General features: G+C 51.8%; 4 protein-coding genes across 4 annotated transcripts; 1 reads left to right on the top strand and 3 right to left on the bottom strand.

Annotated features, from left to right (window-relative positions):
• Positions 1-51: 51 nt before the first annotated feature.
• On the bottom strand, positions 52-8,241 carry CTSA (cathepsin A (carboxypeptidase C)). Its single transcript, XM_005854967.1, has 24 exons — positions 8,138-8,241; positions 7,958-8,059; positions 7,755-7,832; positions 7,557-7,630; positions 7,249-7,381; positions 6,927-7,076; positions 6,720-6,802; positions 6,342-6,431; positions 6,146-6,213; positions 5,878-5,966; positions 5,565-5,656; positions 5,297-5,356; positions 5,093-5,125; positions 4,685-4,770; positions 4,384-4,536; positions 3,252-3,304; positions 2,955-3,032; positions 2,518-2,618; positions 2,208-2,388; positions 1,976-2,089; positions 1,686-1,784; positions 1,147-1,269; positions 782-903; positions 52-550 (listed from the first exon to the last, which is right to left on the bottom strand). Exons 1-24 carry the CDS (start codon positions 8,199-8,201, stop codon positions 143-145), a joined length of 2,634 nt encoding a protein of 877 aa, XP_005855029.1. The 5' UTR covers positions 8,202-8,241; the 3' UTR covers positions 52-142.
• A 2,675-nt stretch (positions 8,242-10,916) lies between these two features.
• NGA_0415600 (hnh endonuclease) lies at positions 10,917-11,760 on the bottom strand (the record flags this gene model as incomplete). Its single annotated transcript, XM_005854972.2, is given in 2 exon segments — positions 10,917-10,959; positions 10,979-11,760. Coding segments are annotated over 2 exon segments (825 nt in total), but the record flags the coding sequence as incomplete, so codon positions are not given.
• Positions 11,761-14,976: 3,216 nt separating this feature from the next.
• On the top strand, positions 14,977-23,236 carry IDE (insulysin). Its single transcript, XM_005854970.1, has 26 exons — positions 14,977-15,471; positions 15,587-15,722; positions 15,838-15,953; positions 16,189-16,306; positions 16,451-16,585; positions 16,774-16,960; positions 17,011-17,126; positions 17,414-17,611; positions 17,806-17,905; positions 17,973-18,166; positions 18,310-18,384; positions 18,478-18,589; positions 18,746-18,882; positions 19,017-19,100; positions 19,224-19,340; positions 19,540-19,725; positions 20,117-20,260; positions 20,380-20,484; positions 20,707-20,815; positions 20,951-21,043; positions 21,195-21,280; positions 21,537-21,704; positions 21,880-22,074; positions 22,211-22,309; positions 22,402-22,481; positions 22,659-23,236. The coding sequence occupies exons 1-26, from the start codon at positions 15,164-15,166 to the stop codon at positions 22,924-22,926; spliced, it is 3,666 nt and encodes a 1,221-aa protein (XP_005855032.1). The 5' UTR covers positions 14,977-15,163; the 3' UTR covers positions 22,927-23,236.
• A 177-nt stretch (positions 23,237-23,413) lies between these two features.
• On the bottom strand, positions 23,414-24,974 carry NGA_0415200 (uncharacterized protein; the record flags this gene model as incomplete). Its single annotated transcript, XM_005854968.1, has 5 exons — positions 23,414-23,426; positions 23,709-23,780; positions 23,876-24,073; positions 24,127-24,458; positions 24,804-24,974. Coding segments are annotated over 5 exons (786 nt in total), but the record flags the coding sequence as incomplete, so codon positions are not given.
• Positions 24,975-25,088: the final 114 nt, after the last annotated feature.

The raw sequence follows: 25,088 nt of genomic DNA, 5'->3' as shown, positions 1-25,088 counted from the left end.
TGGAGCACTTCTTTATTATATTTCTTGGAAAAACATTTAAAAAATCCTTTATTTGTCTCCAAAACATTTCTCGAAATTGTCTGCTGTTAACAATCTACCTACTTGGCATCAATCTATTATCTTCCCGACTGGTGCGGTTAATTCACGGGTTCGACATCCCTAAAATCTCCACCTCTTCAAGACCACTGTTTTCATCAACGGCTATTTCCTCCATGACGGGAGGATCGAGCACCTCAGCTGCCGATGCCGCAACCGCCGCGTCCCATCTCTCTTGCACCGCTTTGGTACCACGTCCTGTCCAGGCGGCCACCATCTCAGCGCTCACGGCTGGTTGGTCCAGTGGGCACATGTGCCCGCTGTCAAACATCCGCAAGAAGGTGAAACCCTCCGCAGACCGCACCAATCCTCCTTCGATACCGCCCTCCGTCATCCAGGCGCTCCTGTTCGTTGCCTGGAAGGCTTTCTGCCCGCTCCACACCAGAGCGTCACTCCAAGCCTCTATCCCCAGGTAATTGCAAATAAAATCGGCGTCGCCCGCATAATTTAAAACCTGTGATGATTAGCAAAAAGAAGAAAAAGGCGTTATATTCGCACGTCTCTTCACTGTGTGACAGGAAGCCACATCCTTCTTCCACGATATATTGTACTTAGAAGTTCAACTTTACCTCTTCACTTGAAGCCCCCCCCTCTTTCAATCAATCCATCTGACATATCTTTGTTTCTTGCACTTCATTATGCCCACAATTTCCCTAACCCCGACTTCCTCGGTTGCGTGCATTACCTTGACTCCGGATTCAAGCAACGGGATGAGAAGTTTGTCGTAGCTCCGCATCATGTCTCCCGAGAACTGCAAATTGACCTTGTCGCTACAGACTTTCCACCTGGAATTGTCCTTGAACCCTCCTGGAAATGAAGCGCGTAAAGGTTAGTATCAGTCGGAGGCCTCTCAAGGGCTTAAGCCGTATGTGCAAGTTTTTGCTTTATACAGTTATTCACTCATCTTTTGGAGAGAATCAGCAAATTAAAAGATAAAAGTAAGAAAGGACACATAGAATAAGGGGTTGTGGTATAAGGCATGATCGTTTCATCCGAATGGGCAACCAATGAAGATCTCTGGGGAGAGGTGTGGTGAGGGACGGGACATACTTTTGCGAACGTGCAGGGCCTCCTGGACGCTCGGCGTGTTCAGCCATTTCTCGACGGGTTGGAAGTCGTAGCAAAGGGGGGGAGTCGTGCAATTCTTGCGGATGTCATAGACGTTCACCTCCCCTGTACAGGAAAGATATATGGAAAAGGCGAGGAAAGCACGAGTAAGAAACAAGAGCAAGCATTAACGACCGTATGAGCTTTGTTAGAATGATCAAAGCAGTCCGCCTGGTTGTGGTTGCGTTGTTAGCCCCTGAAGACAAGCGTCCCTCACTTGTAGACTACAAGATGGCGGTGGCAAAGGGTCATTTAGGACCCTACTTCCCACCCATACTTTACCCAGAGGAAAGTGTTTTAAGATGTGTTGTGTACAGAAAAGCCATGCAAGCCGACATGCCGTCTCTCCACCCCAGCTCTGGCACGACTTTATGAGAGAGACGCATTGAGGGACGGCTGAAGAGAGGAAAGGGGGGGGGAAATAAATGTACGTTGGTGTCCACTCATAGCTCAGCGAGCCATTTAGATTTTCTGTCAAATACCTGAATCTACGACCTCCACATTTTCTGCCGAAATCAGATTGATGCCGTAGCTATTACTCACAGCGTAGTCTGCGTAGTACTGGTATTGAAGCTCTGGATCTGAAAAGAAAGGAAAATAAGGTCTTAAGTACAGACAGAACCCTGAAAACCAACAGGAAAAATTTTGTGGATACCGCTGTAACAACATTACAAACTCAAGGCAGTATTCGTACACTGAGATAGGTCGAGCACTCAAGATTTCTTGGCTTCATCCCCAGCAATGTTCTCTCCCGAGCCTCTCTTGAATTTACCAGTCATCCCGTTCCCGATGCCGAGCCCCTGCAGGTTGATTGGGATCGCTTGTCCGCTGTTTTGGATGTTTGCGACGAAGATTTTATGGGCCACCGCGGGGACGAAATGCCCACCTGTATAGACGGCGTTCGAGGACGAGGAGAGGAACGGTAAGATGGTGGAAACCATGGGCAAAGTCACAAAGCCAGAGCCGCCTATGGATCCGACATGATAGCATATGGATACGCGTACCATAGCTCTCTCCAAAGACGTAGAACTCATTCTTTATGTACTGCGGATTAGCGGTCAGGAATGACTGGAGAAAATGATAAAGGTCTTCCGCTACCTCGTCCTCCGTATCTGTGACCTTGTCTCCCGGACCGTCGTAGGAAAACCCCACCCCAGCAGGTTGATCGATCCAAAGCATGTTTGCCTGGCGAATGCGATGAATTTGAGGGAGAGGTTGAGAGAGGAACGGATCTTGAAAGAAGGGTATGGAGTTTAGGCCTTAGGCATGGAAATTTTCATCCTCTTGATACTCCTCCAGGCGTCTTCGCATTACATGCTTTGTCCAGGAATAAGGATTCAATGTGGTGTTCTTCCCGTCGTCGTTTACGGTGCATGGCCCATTTTCGTACAAGAGGGCAAGGATGGAAGAGCAGCCTGTGGGATCGAGCATGAAAAGTATGCGTGAGGCCCACAAAAGAAATGAGTGAGGCGTCAGAGATCCGTGACCTCGTACCTGGTCCACCTGTAAGCCATATGATCAAAGGATCTGTCTCCGGGGTCGCTCTGGACTCGAAAAACCAGTAAAAGTCTACATATATGATTACAAGAAAAAAATAAGATCCCGTGAGGATGATCTCAAATCAGCTTTCCTTGCGTGGATCGTTTTCAATGGAAGTGTATGATGGTCATCTCATGAATTTCTCGTCTTCTCCCTTTGCGATCCATTACACCTCGCAAGCCCCATCCTGCGCGCCCTTAAAATCGACGTACAATTTTTGTCCTTACTCCCCGAAATTTTGAAGTAACCAGCTTGAGAGTTGACATCTGGATCGCACAACTTTGTCTCAACTGTAGAAATGTCGACAACGCAGAAACGAATGCCAGAAAGAGCGTTCTCGACTATATATATTGACTGGTCCATGATTTTTCTCAACATCCTCATTGAGGTTTCGTCTCATTTTGCCCACCGCATTACATCCAAAACTTCCCCAGTTTAAAATGTAGTATCTGAAAACAGTTCATGTATCATATTCTTTTCAGTTTTGGGACCAAGCCCTACTCACTTACCGTCCTGTCCAGCCAATTCCCCTATAAAAGCCTTGTCTTCCCACACCCAACCCCTAGTAGGGAAAAAAGCTTGCCAAGGCCTCCCATTCCTCTCCATAGCAGCAGAAGAAATCACGACTGAAGCCCTCAGAAGCAGAAAAATATGAATAAATGGTCCCATGCAGAAACACGCGTCTGGTCTACCATTGAAACTCACGCCACGGCCACAAAGGGCGCAGGACGGGTGGGGATGGGCGCAGTATCCCCTCCTGCCAGTGAGCTGTCACTTTCTTACTTCCCGAGTGTCAGAGGCGCCTGTAATGAGCAAAATACGATTTGAATTCATGAACAAATTTTTATAAGGGTCATATCACTATTTACACGGTGCGTGGTGCAAGTATCCGTCCACTCTGCAGGACTTTCCGTTAAATATGCCGCTCGAGCGCTTGGAATGCCTCCCCCGGGCGGATCGGAGAGCCAGTCTTTGGCCGGAGAAGGATCCGGCGGAAAAAAATCAGACTGGCACGAGGAAAGATCTATCTTCCATACAACAATGAAGAGTGGCTTTTGGGGGCATGACATCACTTTGTCGCCGTCCTTTCGATTCTTTGTTATACAACTTTCCTTTAAACATCCAAGTTCAAGGAGGAGGCGGCCGTCCGCTTGTCTCAAGATTTGGCGATGTCGTCTTGCTTCTTACTCGATTCCTGCCTCGGAGGCCTAATTTCTTTGTTTTAACATTGTAATTCTCCAATAAATGTTCAGACAAACGCTTGCTGGTGCGTGAAGGTGTTTGCCAGAGCAAGGGCAGCTTTGGGCTGTGACAAATGTGGAAAAGGTGGTGTAAAATTATGAGGGACGGTTTACTGGACTCGGATAATTATGCCGACAGACGGACTTCGCTTCTGTCTTTCCGACCTTCCTCCCCAGGGTATGTTTACCTGATCCATAGGTACCATGTGACCGCTTCAATGCATGCATTTGTGTTTTTATGCGTGGAAATTGACGGGACGAAGTATTATTGGTGAGACGGAACGTAAACACAAGCGACGGGAACGTATCATATCAGCGTCCACCGTTATAGGGTCTTTGCATCCCGTAGACATGTGCAGGTGGAAGTCACTTATCCAAGCTCGTATACATCAAAACTTACGCGCCGTACACCCGCAGGAAAGTAAAGCCCTTGGCCGTGCGCACCATCCCCGCCTCCACACCATCGCTAAGCCTCCACGGCATGTCTTCTGCTACGAGGAATTCATCTTGCCCTGTCCATTCCAAGGCTCGCGTCCATGCTTCGTTGCCATACCTTCGTGGAAAGGGAATTAAAAAAAACACAGAGAAGCGCGTGAGTATGGTTGAATTATTGTTAATTAGGATGTGGCTTGCGGCCTTCACGTTTCCGCCGCCCCTTCATCAAATCTCCCGTCTTCGGTATCCCATCAAAGTGACCGTACCAGTTGCAGATGAAGTCAGCGTCGCCAGCATAGATAAGAACGGCCACTCCACTATCCACGAGGGGCACGAGCTTGTCTTGCATGTTCTGAGTCGAGTAAGAAGGGAGAAGATACAGGATAATAAATGCATAAGCGAGGACTACATTACGGAGACGGTCGCGGGTCTCAGGGGGAGAGCGAAACGAAAGAAGAGAGTGTGGTTTGAGAAAAAGGGCTTAGCTATCATGACCAAGGAAATATGGAGAATCGAGGCCATAAAATACATGGAGGATATCTCCGGGTAAGCCGCCGCACGATAGAATGGGCATAAGGGAGGAAAATAGAATATTTGTGGGCGAAACAAAAGATCGATGGAAGAAAGAATGACAAATGCCCAAAATAAATGCACTGGGATTGAGCAGACCTTACCTTCATGAAATCAGCGCGGAAATCCTTGTTTACCTGTATCGTGGCGTCCAGACGAGACGAAAGAAAAGCTCTATGACTCTTCTTGCCAGACGGTCTCAACCTCATCGCCGTAAGGCTTCTGACTCGAAAAAATCTCATCGGAGGGAATGCAAATCTATTCTACAAACAATACATCTATTGTTTGGAATGAGCAGCCCGTCTTACCTCCATATTGCAGCTCTGCCATTCTCCGGCTTTGGGAGAAACGCCCAGGGCACAGAGAACCTGAGCAAGAGCCAAAATAGTTGTGAAGTTTCGTTTGCATCATTTATTGATGCTTTATTTTCATCGTCCATCCTTCCATGTATGCTCAACTCCAAAACAAATATCATTCCCATGGACGATTACGACTCAAATACTACTGGATATATAGTGTTTCTAGCTCCCCACAGATCTCTTGCAGTCGAGCCATATGTAGAGCGCTACAACTTACCTCAGGGTTCTGGAGGAAAGTCTCGACGCGACTGAAATCGTAGCACAGCCCCGGCACTTCACAAGGGATTCGAATGTCATACACATTCAAACCTAGGGGGCAGAGAGAGGCATACAAGGAGGATGAGGGTATACAAAGGCTTGAAAGAAGGGGCAAAGGACACACAAGACTGAGAGGAGCCGGAGAGCAGCTAGTTTGTGCAGGCTTCTTACAGCGGCTCTACAGAACTTGCTCTTCATCCTGAACTCTCCTTCCTCTTCTCTCCGGCCCTCTTTTTCTCTTCCCTTCCTTGCAATTCCATAGAGTCACGTACCAGTTTCGACGTACTTGCTCTCGATCGCTGCGTTGCAGTAGACTTGGGCGACAGAGCAGGCAAAGTCCTCTCCTCCATTATGCTGGCACCTGCAATCGACGGGGGAGGGAAAGAGGAAGTCATATGGAGAAGCAGCAGAGAGTTGGGAAAAATAGTCGTCTCTACCCACAGAGAGGATCGTTGTATGATTTTGGCGGCAACGATATTCTTTGGAGCCGCAATGGGAGCGCGTTGAGGAGTGGGGGGGATAAGGCGGGGACGGACGTACCGGTGAATGAGGTGGAGGCAAGTGGGCACGGCGTCCTGCATGTCGTTAAATGTTTCCTCGTCTACAGCCTGGGGAGTCACAGGCCGACCAATAAATAGAACGCCGAAATTAAAGAGGGCATTTTGTGGCACTTCTTTTTGCATAGCGATAACTGGGCTCTGTAGGCACATGATTTTCCTTTCTCCCATCTTTTTACCTGAATGCCGTATGAGTTGTTGTAGCTCATCTGTGGGTAATAAGCATACTGGATCTCGGGATCAGTCAGCCCGTTTCCGATGCCGATACCCTATAGGAATACAGTACAGAGGGAAAGAAGCAAAGGAAGCATGAGCGATGTGTGGATAGAAAAGCGCGTTTGGTCGTGCTTCTGCCTGATTGACCACGAAGAGGAAGCGGAGCAAGTGGCTGCCGACAAGACAGGAAAGGCGGATGCACTACGAGAAAACACGCGGGCCTTCATCCATTCCGATCTGTTACATCTTCTTTTTCAAACTCGAAAGATTATATTTTAAAAAAATCCTTACGAGACAAAATCAGAGACACAGACATATGCAAAGGTCCTCGCCTAAGGTACCTGCAAGTTGATATAGACGTCGCCCTGAACCAGATCCTGGTTGCCTTCCCAAACACGATGCCCGGCTGCCGGTGCGTAATGCCCTATGATATAATAAAGAGGAACCGAATAAGCTCAATAATGATGCAAGATCATGCCGAGACTATCAGCCCTGAGACCCTCGCGACCCCTTCCCCGCCCTAGACTCCAGCTTCCCCATTCACTCACCCCCGTAGCTCTCCCCAAAAATGAAGAAAGCCAGCTCTTGATACTTCTCATTCGCCTTAAAAAAGGCTTGAAGGAACTGGTACAGGTCTTCCCCTACCCCCTCCTCTCCGTCCACGTAGTCAGCCCTTTCCCCATAGCTGAAGCCGACTCCTGAAAAAAGACCGCGGGGGAGGCATTGCTTTATAATAATAATAGAATCATGACAATAATAGCAACAATTGTACGCATCATATCCGCATAATTCCTCTGTCTTCCACGCAATCGACCCCCAGCTGCCCTCCCGACCACCCCTCCTCTCTTCCTTTCTGCCCTCCCTGCGCACCGACGGGCTGATCGATCCAAAGAATGTTGGCATTGCTGTTCCAACTGTCCGGGTTCAAAACCGTTCCGTTGCCCCATTCGTTCACATAACACGGTCCATTTTCCACAAAGAGGGCGAGGATGGAGGAGCAGCCCTGTACAAGAAAGCAAGCACACGAACGAGGAGGATTTCGAGATTGCACTTGAGCTGCCTGGTGGTTGATAAGTCAAGGCCGTTCCCTCCCCTGACTGTTGTTCATGAGCATACCCTTAAAACGACCCCATAACAGTCCCTCAATCTACACCAGTCCCCACCCCCCTCCCACCCACCGGTCCCCCCGTCAGCCACACGATCAGCGGGTCCGAGCGGGGGTCGGCCCGGCTCTCGAAGAGCCAGTAAAAGTCTACAGGGAGGGGGCACGAGGATTGTGACGGACAGGAAAATAATCAGTAACTTATCTCGCCAGACATGCGCATTTTTCCTTTCTCGTTCTCCTTTTCCCTTCCTCGCGTCACCCTAAGACGTACAGGCGGCTTCCCTGGTGCCTGTGATGTTGAAATATCCCGAGACGCTCTCCACGGATGGATCGCATAGCTCGCTCGAGACTGCGGGGTTGGAGGAAAGAGATAAAGGATGGAAATATGTTCTGCATGAGGGTACCTCTGGTGCATGTACAATGACGGACAAGAGGATGCAAATAATGAGTCAGATGCATGTCTAGCACTCCTACCGGCATTAGACGAGAGCACTCCCTGATAATGGTGCCCCCCTGGCGTGCTCCACGCGTGCGTCGTCGTTTTAACAGTGCTAGCCCCGGGGATAGTGGCCGAGTCTGTATAATTTGTGCGAGCGATGCATTATTGTACGTCGGACTATAGAAAGACAAGTGTGCGCTTTTTGAGTTACAGACCTGTCTGCGTCGAAAACCCAAGGAGGGCCAATAACGCCACGCGTACTGCAGCGGATAAAAACATGACGTTCAAATCGATGTTGCTTATGTATGCCTGTAATTGTGGAGGAGCGGATGCGAAATTAAAAATTACGCAGCGTCAAACATCATGTTGCCTGTTCTTTTTAAAAACATATGCTATTGTTAGCAGAAGACGGTCATCCTAGTGAAGCTGCTTTCTATATCCAAACCAGCGTCAATCTCCAATGACATAAATAGTACCTCTTTTTCTTTGAGTTAAGGACGAGCCCGAGCGCAAAAGCACGCGAAAGTCGGCGGTGGTATGCGCCGAGTCCTTGAGCCCGCGAGTGCACTAAAATGGTCCGCTCGCTTCATGGACTGGACGCAGTCGGCGATGGAGGACTCCGAAGGCGGACAGCTAGGAACGCTACGATCAAGGATGCGCGGCATGCATGTGAAAAATACGTAAAAACTAATGTTGCGATTTATCTGTGGGGAATTTGTTTATCTGACATTGTATTCATCACAATTTTTCTAAAGCCGTGTAAAATGTTGCGTGCCAGTCGCTTTTTGGAAATTATTTAACCTCCCCTGAAATTAATTTCATGTGTGCCGTGTTTGCCGCGCACCATATGCTTTTGCAACGCAAGAGGTACTGCGTCACCACTTTCGAACACGATAGTAGATTTTGACATTCGACGATGGGCCACGTCACTGCGGGGCAAAAAGTTGGTCGTTGAGTGATTTTTATTTCCCAACTTATAAGCATAACTCCGTTTACATTACATAGATGTTGGACAACACATTTGAGCATGAGTTGCACAAAATTACACACCCAGCGACCAGAGACTCGCTCAACTCTACAGCTTCACGTCCCAGTTGCCTTCCTCGGCTGCGCGTCAGTTGCTGGTCTGTACCAAGCAAGGCAACGTCAGATCCAACACCCACTGGCCTGTACAACAATGACTACAGTGAAAATACCACATTCTTTCCCTTCAATTTTTCTTCAATCAACCTTTCTAGCTTTGGATGGGGGAATAATGGGTGCTATGATTCTGATGACGATGAAGATATTTCTGAGTATTTACTGGAGGAAGTCAATGGAGACTTTCCAAGGGCTCGGAGACGACATTGCGCCCCACTTCGATGGCGTACTATTCACCAGATCGATCGTATTCTCGACAGAGGGATGACTCCAAGTCCATTGGAGTTCGGACATGTACTGGGATTGTGGCCTCGCTGGCTGCAGGGGCGAACTATCGACGGAGACCTGGTGATGTATGAGGAGCTTGGAAAAGTTACTGGGGCAAAGTTGAGGGCAGCGCGCCTGAGTCCAGCAGTCTTGGCCCGTCATATGGCGCTAATATGTGAGTATATCATCCGCTGTGTAGACATATACGAGGCCGCTACGGACAATTGCAAAGATAAACATCTCGAAGATAGTATCGGAACGCAGCATATTGATGACGAATCAGAGAAGCAGGGGCCGACACATGACGTGAAGCACGTCAAAATTTACTCTCAAGCAGGCCGAAACAACTGGCATGACGCCTACACTGAATTTCCTCCCCGACCGCGCCTGACCCTGATAATTTCGATGGCAGGTATATCATCGGCTTCTTTCTTCGCCGACATGGCCGTCCGCAGAGCTCTGCAGGTATGGGGGCACATCCTGGCGGCCCATTATCCAGGACTCGTGCACCGGATCCTCCTGGTCAACGTGCCGGCGTGGTTATCACGTGCCCCAATGAGTCTTTTCAAGCCGTTGGGTCTTTTCCCACAGGTGTGGAAGAAGAAGATGTGGCTCGTGCTCCCTTACGGATCCAAGAACACACCGAAGCGCTTAGAGGGTAGCCATCGGGCCCTTCCAGCCTGGACGGGACCCTCACGTTCCACCCGTGTCCTGCATGGTCTCGATGAGATTATCGACCCCCGAGTCCTCTCTGCGGAAGTGTGTCCGGGGGATGGCTTGAACGAAGATGATCCCATAAATTCTCAGGAGTGGGGCCTGCTGCAGCACATCATTCATGCAAATCACAGACCGGAATGAGGAGGAAGATAAAAAGCGGAAGGATACTTTTGAAGATCAAAGGAATAGAAGAAGAAATATTGGAAGAAACAGAAGTACGCTTAAACTTAGGGTGTGCAGTGTGAACAAGTCCGGGCGCGAAGTGTTTGTAGGAGAGAAAGCATGTGGAGAGAACCTCATAAATGGGAATTAAAATGAGCGAAGATAAAGGAACCAAGAAGGCCAAATATGTGAAAAGGGTATCACGTAGTGTACGCGTGGGGCATAGGTGAGATAGAACATCCATACATGAGCGTAGCTTTGCTTGAGGCGACAGTAGTGTACCGACAAATATCGACAATGACAGTGAAAACACAGTGCCCCCGTGCCAACACCAGGTACTGAAAAGATAGCGAAATGCTGACAACCAGATCAGGGATTTTTTCCACAGTTTTGGGAGTTAGATACACGTTTTACATTTTTACAACCAAAGCTATCCCTTCCCAACCTCTATTTGTACTCTACGCTTCATTTTGATCTCCCACTCTATCAGCCAAGCCTTCGTATTCCTTTATTTTTGTTGTTTGATCTCTACACAATCACCTTTGCCTGTTTTCTGAGCTCCTCCTTCTCCTTCATCTTTCGCATCCTCATCCTCCAAATCCTCCGTTTCCTTCTCTCCGTCCTCCTCCGCCTCTTTGTCCTCTTCCCTCCTTTCACTCCCCGCCTGGCTATTCAGGCGCTCCTTCGACCCTGCATTTCTCCCTCCAGCTATCTCTCCTTGCCGCCTGCGTCGCAGCTCCGCTGTGGCCGTCTGGTGACAAGCCACGCACAGGGTCCTAAAATTCTCCAAGCCTCGCAAGCCCCCTCCTTCCACGACTGGAAGGATGTGGTCGGCGTGCCAGAAAAGCCCGCTATTGAAAGGACGGCGAGGTCGCCGGGGGCGTGGCCTCGTTTGGGCCCCGTAGACGGTGGACGTGACCCAAGCTTTGCCGACGCCATCGCCGACCTGACACTTGCCTTGTTTCAGCCCTCGGACTTTCACCTTGCCCTCCAATATCGTGCCCGCCACTTTTTCGTCCACCACCGCCTGAATCCCTCCCAAAGCCTTTTCCCCCTTTCCTCCCCACCCAGCTGCCCAGCAGGTCCGCCGCACATGCAAGTAGAGGGCATGCGCGTCGATCGTACACAGGGCGCACCGTCCCTTGTCACGTACCAGCAGACATTTCCTCACGTAGGAGCCGCTCGTGCGAAGCCGGTGTTCATGCACGCAGGCGGGCGAGCAGAACGTATTGGCCTTCTTGGGGCATTCTTGCTGGCAGAGGCGGCAGAGGGCCCGTCCGTGGTCACCTCGGGCCAGGTCCGCTTTGTTGACTTTTCCCCGTCGGTCGCTGTAGCGATCCGTGCTGTGCGAAGGGAAGTTTGCCAGCCGCCGCGCACGCAGACAGGCATGGAGGCGGATAGCGAGTTGAGCTTTGGTTCGGCCCGTGGCAGGCACACCCAGGGCACGGAGATGGGCCCGGAGCTCGGCAGCGGGGCGGGTGGCCAGCTCCTCTGGGTTTTCCTCCCCGTTTTCCGCGTGGATGGACGGCGAATCTGGGTGCAGTCGAAGCGCAGCTGGGAGGGGTTGCCGTGAGGGGGAAAGGGGGGGGAGGAGGGGCTGGAGGTGGAAGACGAGGAGGAGATCGATATTGGAGAAGGAGGGCCCAAATAGTCAATGTCGTCCCCACACCCTAATGCCTTCCCTGCTCCCGACTGTTCGACACGCGTTTCCCCTCCATCGACACTGAGTTCTCGAGCTCTCCTGTTGGTTGTCCCACGCTTTATGGTCTCTGAGACCCCGCCTTCCCCCGGCCTCGGGTCCTCTACGCACATCTTCCCGCCTGACGTCACAGGCAAGGTGCTTTCCCCAAGATATGTATCTTGGGCACCATCACAGCCAGCACTTCTTCTCGTCCAAGAAGCGGGTGATATATCAACGTCACTGATCCTGCCATGCTCACTCTTGCGCCGCTTGCTGGCCCTTGTGTCGTACGGTGGAGAGGTCAAGTCGACCGGACTGAGTGAAAAGGCTTTGGGAGTTGCGTCTCCAATCCACACTGCGTCACCTAATCGGGCCCCCTTTTTCTCATCGTAATCTTCCTTTTCTTCACCCCCACTCTCGCGTTCTCCCTGATTCAGGGAGCATTCCGTTACATTGGTCGATGCTGTCCCTGCATCTTCGTGCAGTCTGTTGACAGGAACTCGCTCGCCTTGGAAAGGTCCCTCTGTTCGTGAACATGGTGCGGCGACCGCAAAGATGCATGGTGCTTTTGAGAAATCACCGTCTATCGATACCAATTTTGGGACATGGTTTTGAGTAAGAGCCTTCGCGGCGCAATCAGTTCCAGTCCCATTTCGCACTGCTGTGTTTCTGAGTCGTAACTGCTTCTGAGCCCTTGCGGTAACGCAGAAATTGCCTTCACCAGTTCCAGTAAGATCGATCAAGTCTTCATCCTCGCAGTCCTCCATTCCTCATACCACTTTTGTGTCAGGATGTATTGTAGTGGGATAGCGATACGGGCTGGTAAGATGGGTTAATCCAGCGACACATGAAGCAGTCCAACAGCGTTTTGGCGACATGCAGGATCTGACAGCCCGTGGCAAGTTCAGTCGCGTGCAAATTCCTGTCCTCAAGAGTCTCGCCAATGTTGTCTTTTTTTCCTGCGTATGACACAGGGAGCATTGAAAATATGGACGTCATCCATGTTGCCATTGCGCGTGGAGACGTTTCCCGTGTGCAGGCCTTGTGCGAGGCAGAGCCCGACCTCCTCTACCTCGACGATTGGCAGGCTCGGACCCCCTTGATCCTCAGCGTGCTAGCTGACAGCCTTCCCCTGGTGCGTTTTTTTGTTGAAGAGGTGGCGCCGGAGGCGCAAGCCACAGTGGACGAGCGCACTGCGCCTGATGGGAATACGGCCTTGTTTTACGCTTGTCGAGACGGACGGATTGAGATAGCTGAGTACTTGCTGAAGCGGGGTAAAGCAGATCCATTCCAAAAAAATAGATACAACACAACATTATTTATGATAGCTGCAGCCTCAGCCCCGTCTACATGTGCCGAAAACAAGGAGGGCAAGGGTCCTAGTGCAAGCGGTGTCATACTTTCTTTGCTTGAGGCCATCAATCGCCGTGGAGGAGGGGGACGGGAGGGACATCTGTACGATTGCTTGAATGCGTGTAACAGCAACAACAAGACAGCGTTGGCATTAGCATGCGAGCGAGGGGCACTGGACATCATCTCGGTCTTGATCGCCGCGGGGGCAAATCCCTACTTGTTGCCTGCGGGTGAAGAGGAAGTTTTCAAGTCAAGCACGGATGGCGACCCTTCCAAGGAAGAAATCCTCGTGTCCTGCATACAGGAGGCACGACGAGCCCCTGAACGAGTTTATTTCATGTCGAAAATTCGGTGTCTGGCAGACACGATGCATGCCTTGAGAAAATCCACAGAGGCGAAGGAGTCTTTGACGGCCGAAGCAATAGCCGAGGTCTCAGAATGTGATGGTGAGGAGGGACAGCAGGATGTTCATATCCAAAAAATAAAAACTCGGTATGATCAAGAGCTTCAACATTATCAAATGAAGAAATCCATGGCCATCGCCTCCGAGGTACTCAAGCGTCGAGTGGAGGGGAAGACGGAGATTCCACGCGTGCTATTGACCACGGAAGGGGACGAAAGGCTGCGAGAGGTGGCACGTCATGTGCTCATTGAAGGTGGATTGAAATTGGAGCTATTCGTAGAACTAATGGAAGGACTAGTCGTTCCTCAATGGTTCTATGACCACTTGTAGTGATGCAGTCCTCAACATTTGTACAAACTGGAAATATACCCATTCATGCTTTTATCCTGTCTTTGCATCGCGCCGGACTTATTCCTTTTAATTTTCTAAATCATTGAATGCTCACGGCTATCTATTTCAACCCAACAACCCAAAAGGATAATTTCCAACTTCTTTCAACCTTATTTCGTATTTTGAATTCTGTTGTCTTCATGGAATAACTCTCATCCTTCCCGGCCATCTTCAAAGCGCCAACCACTAAATTTTCTAGCCCCTGACAGCGGCTTGTTTAGGCTTCAATACAGCACGCTCCATAAAAACAGTACCCGCATAGCCTACCAGAAATCCCACTGTCAAATTAGCCCACGGGTACGCTTCCATCCACGATTGATTCGACCCACCACCCAGTCCTCCACTCCCATAAGTGGAAAATAAGCGGGAGTGGAATCCGGAATGGGTACAGCGCCGGTGCATCGTCGTAATAATATAACGGGAAAGCATGCTTTGATGGAGTGTCGCCCAACGACCTGTTTTCTTGCAAACTAAAACAAGAAGGAATCGAAAGATGTCAAAAAGACATATATGCCAGTCCTATAAGCAAAAGGATTCTCAACAGACCCAACAGACCGAACAGTCATAATTTCCTTAGTCCCGCATGATCACAAATACGATACAGAGGAGCAGTCCACATGCTTGTGCAATTCACGGTCTCGGAAAAACCTCACGAAGAAGAAGAAACTTACGTGCAGCATCACAAAATCCTTAGCGTATACAAATCACCGCATTACTGTCTATCTGTGGAAACACGAGATTTCAGACTTTTCTTCTCCTGAGGAAAAAAAAAGCGCCAGGTTATCCTTTTGGTAGCAGCTCGGAACGCGACGTACCCCTCGACGCCTCAACACGCCCCGCTGCGTGCAGGGACTCCTTTGGTCGCATTAATGTAACTCAGTCATTTTTCCAAACCGCGTCGAAACTTTCATGTGGACGTCACTTTTCTCATTTCATGTTTTACAGTGCATCTTGGAGCTTGTTGGTGAATCGTCGAGGATTAAATAATCATTAAGGCTCAAGAGCACCACTGAGGTGGTAGTCCTAGCTAGCTGGTAGTATCAGGCCAAGTGAAAGCTCAATTCATACGAGACCCGAACCCCACCCGGCACGTCAACGCATTTTCCACCAACGTTTTGCGCGTAGAGCATGCGCTCTCTGCCCACGTGCCTAGCTTCCTTCCTCTCAGCCGCTTTAATTACGACGATGCTTTCTCTCGTGCTCCTGACCGCAGCTCGACGCGGTACGACCGCGGCTGCCCTGAATAAACCTTCACGCACAACTGCCTTTTTCCCTACTATCGCGCGGTACTTCTACAACATTCCGCAACCGTCGTGTCCATTTCCTGTACATGGACCCCCTGGGACAACTTCCTCCTTCCAATCTCACCGGCGCCAGGGCAGGTTTCAGGTCCTAGCCTCCGTCAAGGTTCCTCAAGATGTAGCGCGAGGAAAAAGGTAAGGGCATAGAACTGCTCGTAAACGTGTTTAAAGAGAAGAATGTGGACAGTATGATGTAATGCGTCGCTAACATCAATGTGGTTCGTCGCTGCCATTGCCCTCCCAACAATAGTACATTGTCTACCTCCTCCCTGTCGGGGGTCTCACCAGCAGCACCAGCCATTGTAAGAGTCTTGGACGACGGGATCAAAAAGCCTGCACGAGACGACCGGCAGTACAGGATGATCTGGCTCAAGAACGGAATGCAGGTGGGAAAATTGGTGGAAGAAAAAACATGTCCGCAGAGACGCGACATATTGACAGAACACTTCCCAGGTACCCTGTCGTAACGAATATGTTTTCCTTTCTTATACCAATATCTAGGTCCTCCTTACCTCGGACCCAACGACGGACGTCGCTTCCGCTTCGATGAACATCCATGCGGGCCACTTCCAAGACCCGGAGGCCTTCGCCGGGCTGGCGCATTTCCACGAGCACATGTACGGCGCTTTGACGATGCCAATTACGACAATAATGATGGTGCTCTACCTCTCGCTTCTAGATGGACCATGAAAATTCGTTTTCCTCCGCAAAGCTATGGGATTGTACTCGATGAGCCACGTTTAAAGTATACGAGAGTATAAATCGGACGACCCTGCTCTGTTCATATCAGGGCATCCCTTCTCACTGCTCCCTTCTCCGGCCCCTATTTCCCCCTGATCTTTCTTCCTCTAGGCTCTTCTTGGGTACGGACCGCTACCCAAAGGAGGGGGAATACGAACAGTTTTTGAACCAGAACGGCGGGAGCAGTAACGCCTACACTGCTATGGAGGACACCAATTATTACTTCTCGGTGAGGCATGAGAGGAAGTTACTAGAAGGATAGGAAACGCACGCCGACGGCGGTGAACACCATGTGAGTCAGGTGGACGGTGTGCACTCACTCCTATGCCACCCTCTGGGATTTTCTTCCCTTGTTCTCTCGCCGTCCCTTCAGATCAAATGGGAGGAATTGCAGGGTGCCTTGGACCGATTCTCGGCGTTTTTCACCTGTCCGCGTTTCGACAACGCCTCCACCGAGAGGGAAATGAAAGCGGTGGATTCCGAGCACACCAATAATCTGCAGGATGATGTAAGGAAGGAGGAAGGAGTAGAGTGAAGGAGGAAGGAGTAGAGGAAGGGACTATGGCGGTGGGTCGCTCGGTGCATGGTTGGAAGGGCTTGGTCCCTCCCTTCTCCTTTCTCCACCTCGACCTCCCACTGAATCCTGCCTCCCTCCTCCCTCTACGCCTGCACCCTTTTTTCTTCCTCTCTTAAAAGGGATGGCGTCTCTTCCAGCTGCAGAAGTCCACCGCCCACCCCGAGCATCCTTTCCACAAGTTTGGATCAGGGAACCTGAGGACGCTTCTTCCCCCCCAAGGTAACGTGCCGCCTTGTCCGTCTTCCTCCTCCCTTCCACCCCTCCCCTCGCCCGCCCAGGAAGAGGCAGGACTGACGCACACCTACCGTGCACCTTACTCTCCCTGCTCCCTTCCTTCTATTCCCCCCCTGTTTTAGAAAAGGGTGGGATGGAGGCAACGCGCGAAGCCCTCCTTGCTTTCCATACCACGTACTACTCGGCGGACATCATGAAGCTCGCCATTGTCGGCCGGGAGGATTTGGACACGTTGCAGGTGCGTGGAGGAGGAAAGGGGGAGGGGTGGAGGATACAGGGAGGGTCCAAAGCGAGAGTAGGATGGCCGGGATCTGCTTCGACGGGGTGTGGGGCCACTCTCGTCAGCGCTGAATAGCTATGAAGGAACCCTTTTCCTTCTCCTCTCTCCCCTGTCCTTGGTCGACCTTGCTCCTTCGTGCTTTCTCTGGCTCTCGTTCGTGTTTGGATCCGATAATTTCGTTTCCATGCCGCGTCCTCTCCATTTATACTGTAGGAGTGGGCTGTACAGTTGTTTGCTGGCGTGAGAACGACCGGGCAGCCCTCGCATTTCCCATACCCGGTGGAAGCCTGGGATCCGAGCAGGTCAGAGGGGAGGAGGCGGGGAGGGAGGGCGAGGAAGACGGAGGAAGGAGGTTCACGGTTTGGGAGGGCGCAATTCTGAAGCGTCAAGGGAGGTTCATCTCCATGTTTGGAAAGTGCGATAAGCCGAAACTGATCCGCAAGGTATGGTTGCGTTGTGCGGCAGACTGCGATCGTCCGTGCGTCGTGGCGGTCTCTCGACGGTTGTGTCCTCGGTCCTAGCAGCATTGATGTCGAAAGTCTCTCTGCCTCATGGTGTGGGGGAGGCGACCAGCCGGGAGGAAAACGAGGGCGTTGCACCGTCCCTAACCCTCACCTTCCATGCGTCATGTGCACAGGCTCGGGACCCGGCTGGACGTGGTGCCGGTGAGGGAAATGCGCCGGCTCTCATTGGCCTGGCCCCTGCCCCACAATTGGGAGAAGCAACTGGCACTTCAGGTGCGTGAATAAAGGAATCGGGCGAGTATAGTCCCCGAACGATGTATGAGGACAAGGAGATGTAGAGCACGCTCTCAAGCCGCCCTCGTTCCCTTCCTCCCTTCCCTTCCCCGCCAGTCCTCAAAGCCGGCCCGCTACCTCGCCCATCTACTCGGTCACGAGGGGAAAGGCTCCCTCCACTCCTACCTGAACTCCCAGGGGTGGATCGAGAGCCTCTCTGCTGGATCCTCCGTGAAGACTGCGGACATGGATATGTTCAAGGTGGGAGGGAGGTTGGGAATCATGCTGTGCATCAGTTCCTGTTAAGGAGCGGCGAACGGCACAAATTGATCTTGCGCTCTGCTCTGACACCGCTCCTTGTCCCTTTCCCGCGCAAATGTTAACTTTTTCTCGGCCACCGCCAGGTTAGCCTCTCCTTGACGCAAGCGGGGATGGAGCACATCGAGGAGATCGTTGGCCTCGTGTATCAGTACCTGAAGGTAAATGCCCTCATCTTCCTCCATCTCGCCCCCCCCGCCTCCTCACATGTTTTTTTCTGTACCTTTTCTCTCTTCCTACTGACGCCCTTCCAGCTCCTGCGCTCGTCACCAGTCGACCGGAAAGTCTTTGAGGAGCTGAAGACGATGAGCGAAATAAAATTCTTGTTCCGCGAGAAGGAAAACGCCGTCGACTTTGCCAGCGGCAGTAAGTTTCCCAAGATGGGGAGCAGGGGAGAGGACCCCACGGTTTCGGAGTAGGATAGCAAGAGGGTGGCAGGCCTGTCTGTTGTCACTCGACCTTAAATGTACACTTTTTTATCGTCGCGTTCGCTCCGTCACCCCCTTCCTCCCTTCCTGCCAGTCTCTTCCATGATGCACGAGTACCCCCCCGAGAACATCCTCTGGGGACCCTACGCCCTGGATTGGGACGAGCAGGCCGTGAGAGACTACCTCTCGCTCCTCACTCCAGAGCGTATGCACTTGACCGTCGTATCTAAGGTAGGGGCGGAGGAAGGGAAGAGAAGAGGGAAAGAAAGGAAGGGAGGGAACAAGGGAAGGAAGGTAGAATACTCCGCGGTCTCATCATCATCATCATGGTCTCATCTCATCATTTCCCCTCCCATATCCCACAGGCATTCGAAGAGGAGGCGCAGAAGGAGGCATGGGCCAAGGAGAAATGGTACGGGACATTGCACAAATTGGAAAAACTGCCTGAGGTACGGAGAAGGGAGGAGTGAAGGAAGAGCGAGTGTTGACGGGTCTTCTTTGTCGAACATCATGATTAATCGCCCATTGTCTTGTGTTCCACTAACCGCTCCCGTAATATATACTGATATCAGGCAAAAGTAGCCGCCTGGTCGAATCCGCCAGAAATTCATCCAATGCTCAGCCTTCCTTCTCCCAATGAGTTCCTCCCCACGGACTTCTCGCTCATATGCGAGCAGCCCGCATACAAGGTAATCAAGGCTCTTCCCTCCCGTTCTCTCTCTCCCTTTCCCACCTTCTCTCCTTCCCTCAACTCAAAAATCCCTTTCTTTCTCCATTTCTTTTTCATTCCATCTGTCGTTTCCATCTGTTGTAGAGTACAATCTTCTCGTCAACACACGCCTGTCCTTCACTCACTCTCCTGCCCGCTTTTTTCTCCTTTACTCTCAGAGCCTCGCCCCGGACGACCCCGTCCATCCCTTTCCCCCCTCTCTCCTCTTTCCTTCCTCCGCGCAAGCCTTGCCTGCTTCCCTGCCTGCTTCCTCCCCTGAACGGGGGGTGAAGGTCTTCCACAAGCTCGACACAACATTCAAAGTACCCAAGGTCCAATTTTTTGCGCATCTGCTCAGCCGACAGGTAGGCAGGGATGGAAGGAGGGGCGACAGGTGTGATGGAGAGATAGAAGGAGAATAGATAAGGCGCGAGCGAGTGTAAGGATAAAGTTGAAAAATAGGCCACGAGGGTTACTCTTCCCGCCCCTCGCCAACGTCCTTCCTCTCTTTCCCTCCCTTGCGGTGCTGTAGTCGATGATGAATGCTTACAACATGGAATTACCGTCTGAACCACACCCCTTCCATTAAGGGGTTTCCATTCCCCTCTTCGGTGGGGGAACAGGAAGCTGAATGAGAGTTTTGCGGCTTGACTGAGACTACACACCCGGAGGCCCAGCACCCTCATGGATGCGCACCTCTTTCGCTTTGGACCCATTTCTCCTTCCCTCCCCTCCCCATTCCCCTTCCCTTGTCAGATCTACTCCTCTCCTCCCTCGGTGGTCCTCCACCGTTTGTACAACATGCTCCTGCGTGATGAACTCAACGAATTCGCCTACGAAGCCGCCATGGCCGGCCTGTCTTATTCTGTGACTACTCGCACCACTGGCTTGAGCGTCAAGGTATTCCCTTCAAGCCCCTCTCTTTGTCTGCCTCGTCCTTGCTTGCACCTTTATCATGGCAAGGAGAATTTCCCTGTAACCGTTTTCCCCTCCCTTCTTCCCTTCTCCCGTCTTCCAAGGTGTCTGGCTACTCGCACAAGCTCCCCGTGCTCCTCGAGAAAGTGGCGGGCAAAGCCAAAGGTTTGCTGCAGGAGATCAAAGACAAAGGCGCGAACGACCCGGAGGTGAGTAAGAAGTTTCTTCTCCGTCGGGCCCCTGCGGTCACCTCCTCGGCTAGGTCTTGTAATCTCTCCCATTGATCACCCACCCATGCACACGCAAAGCCTGCGTGCCACCAGCCCTTTCGTTGCTTGTCTGGTCAATATATACCGACCTTTGCCACTTCGTCCTCATTCTTTCTTCTTTCCTTTCTTCCTCTCTTCCCATGCCCCCGTCTGCCCCTCCAGATTCAGCAGAAGTTCAACAAGCACCGCCTCACCCTTCTACGAGAGTACATGAATTTTGATCGAGAAGCACCGTACGAGCGCGCTCTGTACAATACACGTCAAGTTTTAGGTACAGCCCCCCTCGCTTTCTCTTTTTGTCTATGCTGAGATGATTTCCGCCCGCGGACCTCTGGAGCTCGCACCGTGGCTTCCCCGCGCTAAGTGTCCTCCCTCTCTCCGTTCCTCTCTTTCCTCTTCTCCGCAGACGGCCAGGCTTGGCACCTTGCCCAGTACATCCAAGTCCTCAACGACCACTCCACTTGCAACGTGCAGGCGATGACTGACGTTGTCGAGGAGGGTGCGTGTTTGCCTCCGTCCCCCTCTTATTTCGACCCCTTTACGCCGCCAATTGTCTCTCTTTATTCATGTTTCAATGGCCTCTCACTTTCTTCACCCCTTGTCTCCCTCCCCTCTGTCCCCCCTTCATCCCGGCACTTTGTCTTTTTAAGGCATGGCTCGTCTGGATTGCGATGCCTATGCGCACGGGAACGTGAACGCTGAGGAGGCTCTGAGTTATTTCCAAACCCTCAAAGATGTACGTTTGATGAATTTGGAGGAGAAGGAGTTCTGCGTTGTGTAGGGAGAGCGAGAGGACAGTTTGATGAGGCATGTTTCTCCTCCATTGCTTCTGTACACAATGGCATGAAGAGAAGTATCAGAATGTAGCAAGGCGAAGAAGAGGGAGACACACTGACCTATCGCCACGTTGTCGTGGTCTTTCCTCTCTCTTCTTCCTCCTTTCTCCCTCCTTCCCCCCCTCCCTCCTTTTCTTCCTGTCTCGGGATGCTCAGTCCTGGGGATTTTCTCCCCTCTACGACGGAGAGCAGCCAGAGGAGAGGGCGGTGATGCTACACGCCAATAGCACATTGATTTATCAGACACCCGGCCCGAATCCGGAGGAGGACAACAGCGCCACCGAGGTTTACATTCAGTGTGGACCGACGCACTTGAGTGGAGGGGTGAGTCACGGACACGGGACGGGATGAAGGGAGGGAAGGAGGAAAGGAGGTTAGGGAAGAGGGCATCTTTTTTTTCCCTCCCTCTTTGGTGTGAAGTGAAGTGGAATGTGGTCGCAGGCGTGCTGCTCTATGGGTGAATACCAGTTTATTGACAACCCCATCGTACAATTCTCAGGACACAAAATCCGACGTCATCCTGGACGTACTTTCCCATATGGCCTCTACAAGTGCCTATCAAAGACTGCGAACGGAGCAGCAGCTTGGTTACATAGTGTTTGCCTTCCTGCGCCGCCTGAACGGGGGCCAGGGGTTGAGTGTGGTGGTCCAGTCGCCCTCCGCCTCGCCGCCCCAGTTGGATGGCTTCATTGAGGTGGGGAGGGACGGAATGGGCGCAGAAAAACCGGACTGTGGAAGCGTCAAAAAGGATTGTTTTCAAGATTTGATCGGTTGCTTTTGTGGAACGTGCATTCATGCGTATATTAAGGCTATGTTCTCATCACCCACAGGACTGGATGGCCGATTTCCGTGAGAAGGAGCTGGGGACACTCTCGGACGAAGATTTTGAGTCGCATCTGTTGGCGGTGGAGTCCATGAAGCTCGAGAAGGTGGGAACGAGGGGGAGAGAGATGAAGGGGATGGAAGAGAGGATGTGCGCAAAAATGGTGATTTTTCTTACTACATCCTTTTTGGATCACAGGACAAGAGGCTGAGCGAGGAGGCTTACCGGCACTGGGCTCAGATTGTCGAACGTCGTTATGACTTCTACCGAGAGAAGAGGTGCGCATTCCCCTCAGTCACCTTTTCCGCTTCCTCCCTTTTCGAATCCTGTGTTCCGTTATCCCTTCTCCATTGTCGTGAGTTCCAAGTTCCGCAGACCCGCCTTGTGCGTTCTCGCCGTGCCCCTCTACAAGTCACCTTACGCCTTCCCACGCGCTTTCGTCATTCCACCTGCAGAGAGGTTGCCGTTCTCCGCACGCTCACCAAAGAAGACTTGCTGTCTTTCTGGGATACCCACATCTCCGTGGCCACTGCCCCCGCCCGGAGAAAGCTGGCGGTGTACGTCCATTCCTCCAAGCATGCCAGCGACACATGCCGTCCTGATGTGTCGGAGACGGGGAAAGGCGTGATACTGGTGGAGTCGATGGAAGCCTTGCGGAAGCTGAAGCGGGGCTTGAGCTTATTTCCGGCGCCGGGAGAGGTGGAGTGGGAAGGACGCGGGTGAGGAGAAAGGAAGGTGTTGTTGGATGAAAAAAGAAAACTTGACGAGATCTTGTGTGTTTAGACTAGCGAGTAGTATATTGCGCAAAGCTTGTCAGAATGTAAGAAAGTAAAAGATGCAAGGTGAAGAATGATGACGCTTGATGCGTGTTCATGTAATGAACATTTCCTCTTGTATCAAGGTTGTCGAAGTGTTGCGTGATTTGGGAAAAAAATCACAAAAATACAGAAAAAAATGAGGTACTGAAGCCTCTCTAGCGAAAAAGTAACGCCAACCCGAGATAAGAATAAAGGTGGCGCATGGTCCTTGAAAGCCCTTCGCTGGATCGATATGTTTCTGGTTCCAAATTTCATTTTAAAATTGCTTCCTTCCCATGTGTATGGTTTGCTTGAACTATGCCTCGTCACACAACGCCTCCAAAAGCGCGCGGACCGCGGGAGGGACGGTTGGACTTGCTACCCCCTTCTTTTCTTTGGTTCTTTTTTTCTTCTCACCCAAAGACACTATGGCAGAGGATAGCTTCGCTAGGTCATCTGACCTAAGGTACCTGCAATAAAGGGATGGGAATGGCGGGAAGGCGAGATAGTTCAGCGGGTTTCAACATCGGAAAGGATGAGGTGAATACATAACGTTGCTCGTACAAACGAGCGCATCATCACAAGGGGAGAACACCGATGAGATTGGGAAGAAGGGTAAGCACAGTGAGAAAGAAGAACGTAGTGAAAAGAAGGGAAGCGAGTAGAGGTAGAGGAACAGGGGGACGAGAGACAGGGAGCTTCACGTACTTGGATAGGTAGATTAGAAGATGGAAGTCCGCTAGCTTGCTCAGAAGCTTCTTGTCGCGCGTCTCCAGCCATCTGTGTGGACCAAAGGCAAGGAAATAAAATCTCAGATGCGATCGCCCTCCCTCCCTCCTTCCTCGCTGCCCCTCCCGTCTGCCTTCCTATCCTACCTATTCCCTCTTTCTCGCCCCAGGAGGGCCGCTCGAAGATCCTCGTCGTCCTTCAGAGCCGGCAAGGCGTTTCGCACAATGGAGGATGCGATGGAGGGCGGCAGGGAGGACGGGGTGGAGTCAGGGGTGATGGCTAGAGGGAGGGTGAAGAGGGCCGCATCTACCTCCCGCCGTGTTTTCCCCGAGACAAAGACGTCGCTGGAGTCGCAAGGAGGGATACGAATGAGGGGGACATACACGGAAAAAATGACGTAATGTCACCACAGGACTCCCTCTCTCCCGTCGTCAGTCTGCGTTGCCCCCCTCCCTCCCCCCCTTCCTCCTCCCTTCCGTTGTCCCTCCCTTCCTCCCTTCCTCCCTCTCTCCCTCCCCACCCCCTAACCTCGTCGTGGACAGCAAAGCCCCCGCCCCCTCCGTCCTGAATCAATCCATCCCAGACCATCTGCACTCCCTGTGGTGAGACCTGAAATGCCTCGACAGGATGCTGTGTATCGAAGGCTGCGGAGGTGTTGACAGCCAGGGTCAGGAAGGCGGAGCCGAGGGAGGGCGGGGAGGAGGACACGGAGGCTTTCATGCTTTCGATCTGTGGGGTGATATTTACATGGATCATCATCGACTACCTACCTTTCTGTCTGTCTATCTACCTATCTATATGAATCATTGAACAACATCGACTCCCTACCTACCTACCTACCTACCTATCTATATATCTATCTATCTTTATGTTTCATGGAACATCATCGTCGGGCTGCGCTCCTTTCCTCTGTAGCCCATTTCGTGTCCCTCGCCATCTTTGGGTCGTTCCATAAAGACTCCTCATCTACCCTCCCTCCCTCCTTCCCTCCCTCCCTCCTTCCCTCCTTCCCTCCTTCCCTCCCTTCCTCCCTCCCTCCCTCCCTCCCTTCCTTGGGGCCCATCCACTTCATACCTGCAAGCGTGCCGCTATCACAACTTCCTGGCATTCAAAATTCGGCTTCCTCCCCGTCGTCCCTCCCTCCTTCCCGCCCTCCCTCCCTCCCTCCCTCCCTCCCTCCGGGCCTGGCCACGATCCAGCCAATAAGACCCCACCCAAAGCCGGCGGCAACGCGCGAGGCGCGTGCTAAGGTGGGATTTAGGAGTTCAGAGGAGGAAGGGGGCGAAGAAGGGGGGGAGGAGGGGCGGTGGGAATGATGGTGGAGCTGGTACAGGCCCCGGTCGTCGAGACAGCCGCCAG

Source organism: Nannochloropsis gaditana (genome assembly GCF_000240725.1).
Source record: "Nannochloropsis gaditana CCMP526 unplaced genomic scaffold scaffold332, whole genome shotgun sequence".
Classification (NCBI taxonomy): domain Eukaryota; class Eustigmatophyceae; order Eustigmatales; family Monodopsidaceae; genus Microchloropsis; species Microchloropsis gaditana.
This window is presented reverse-complemented; position numbering and strand designations above follow the sequence as displayed.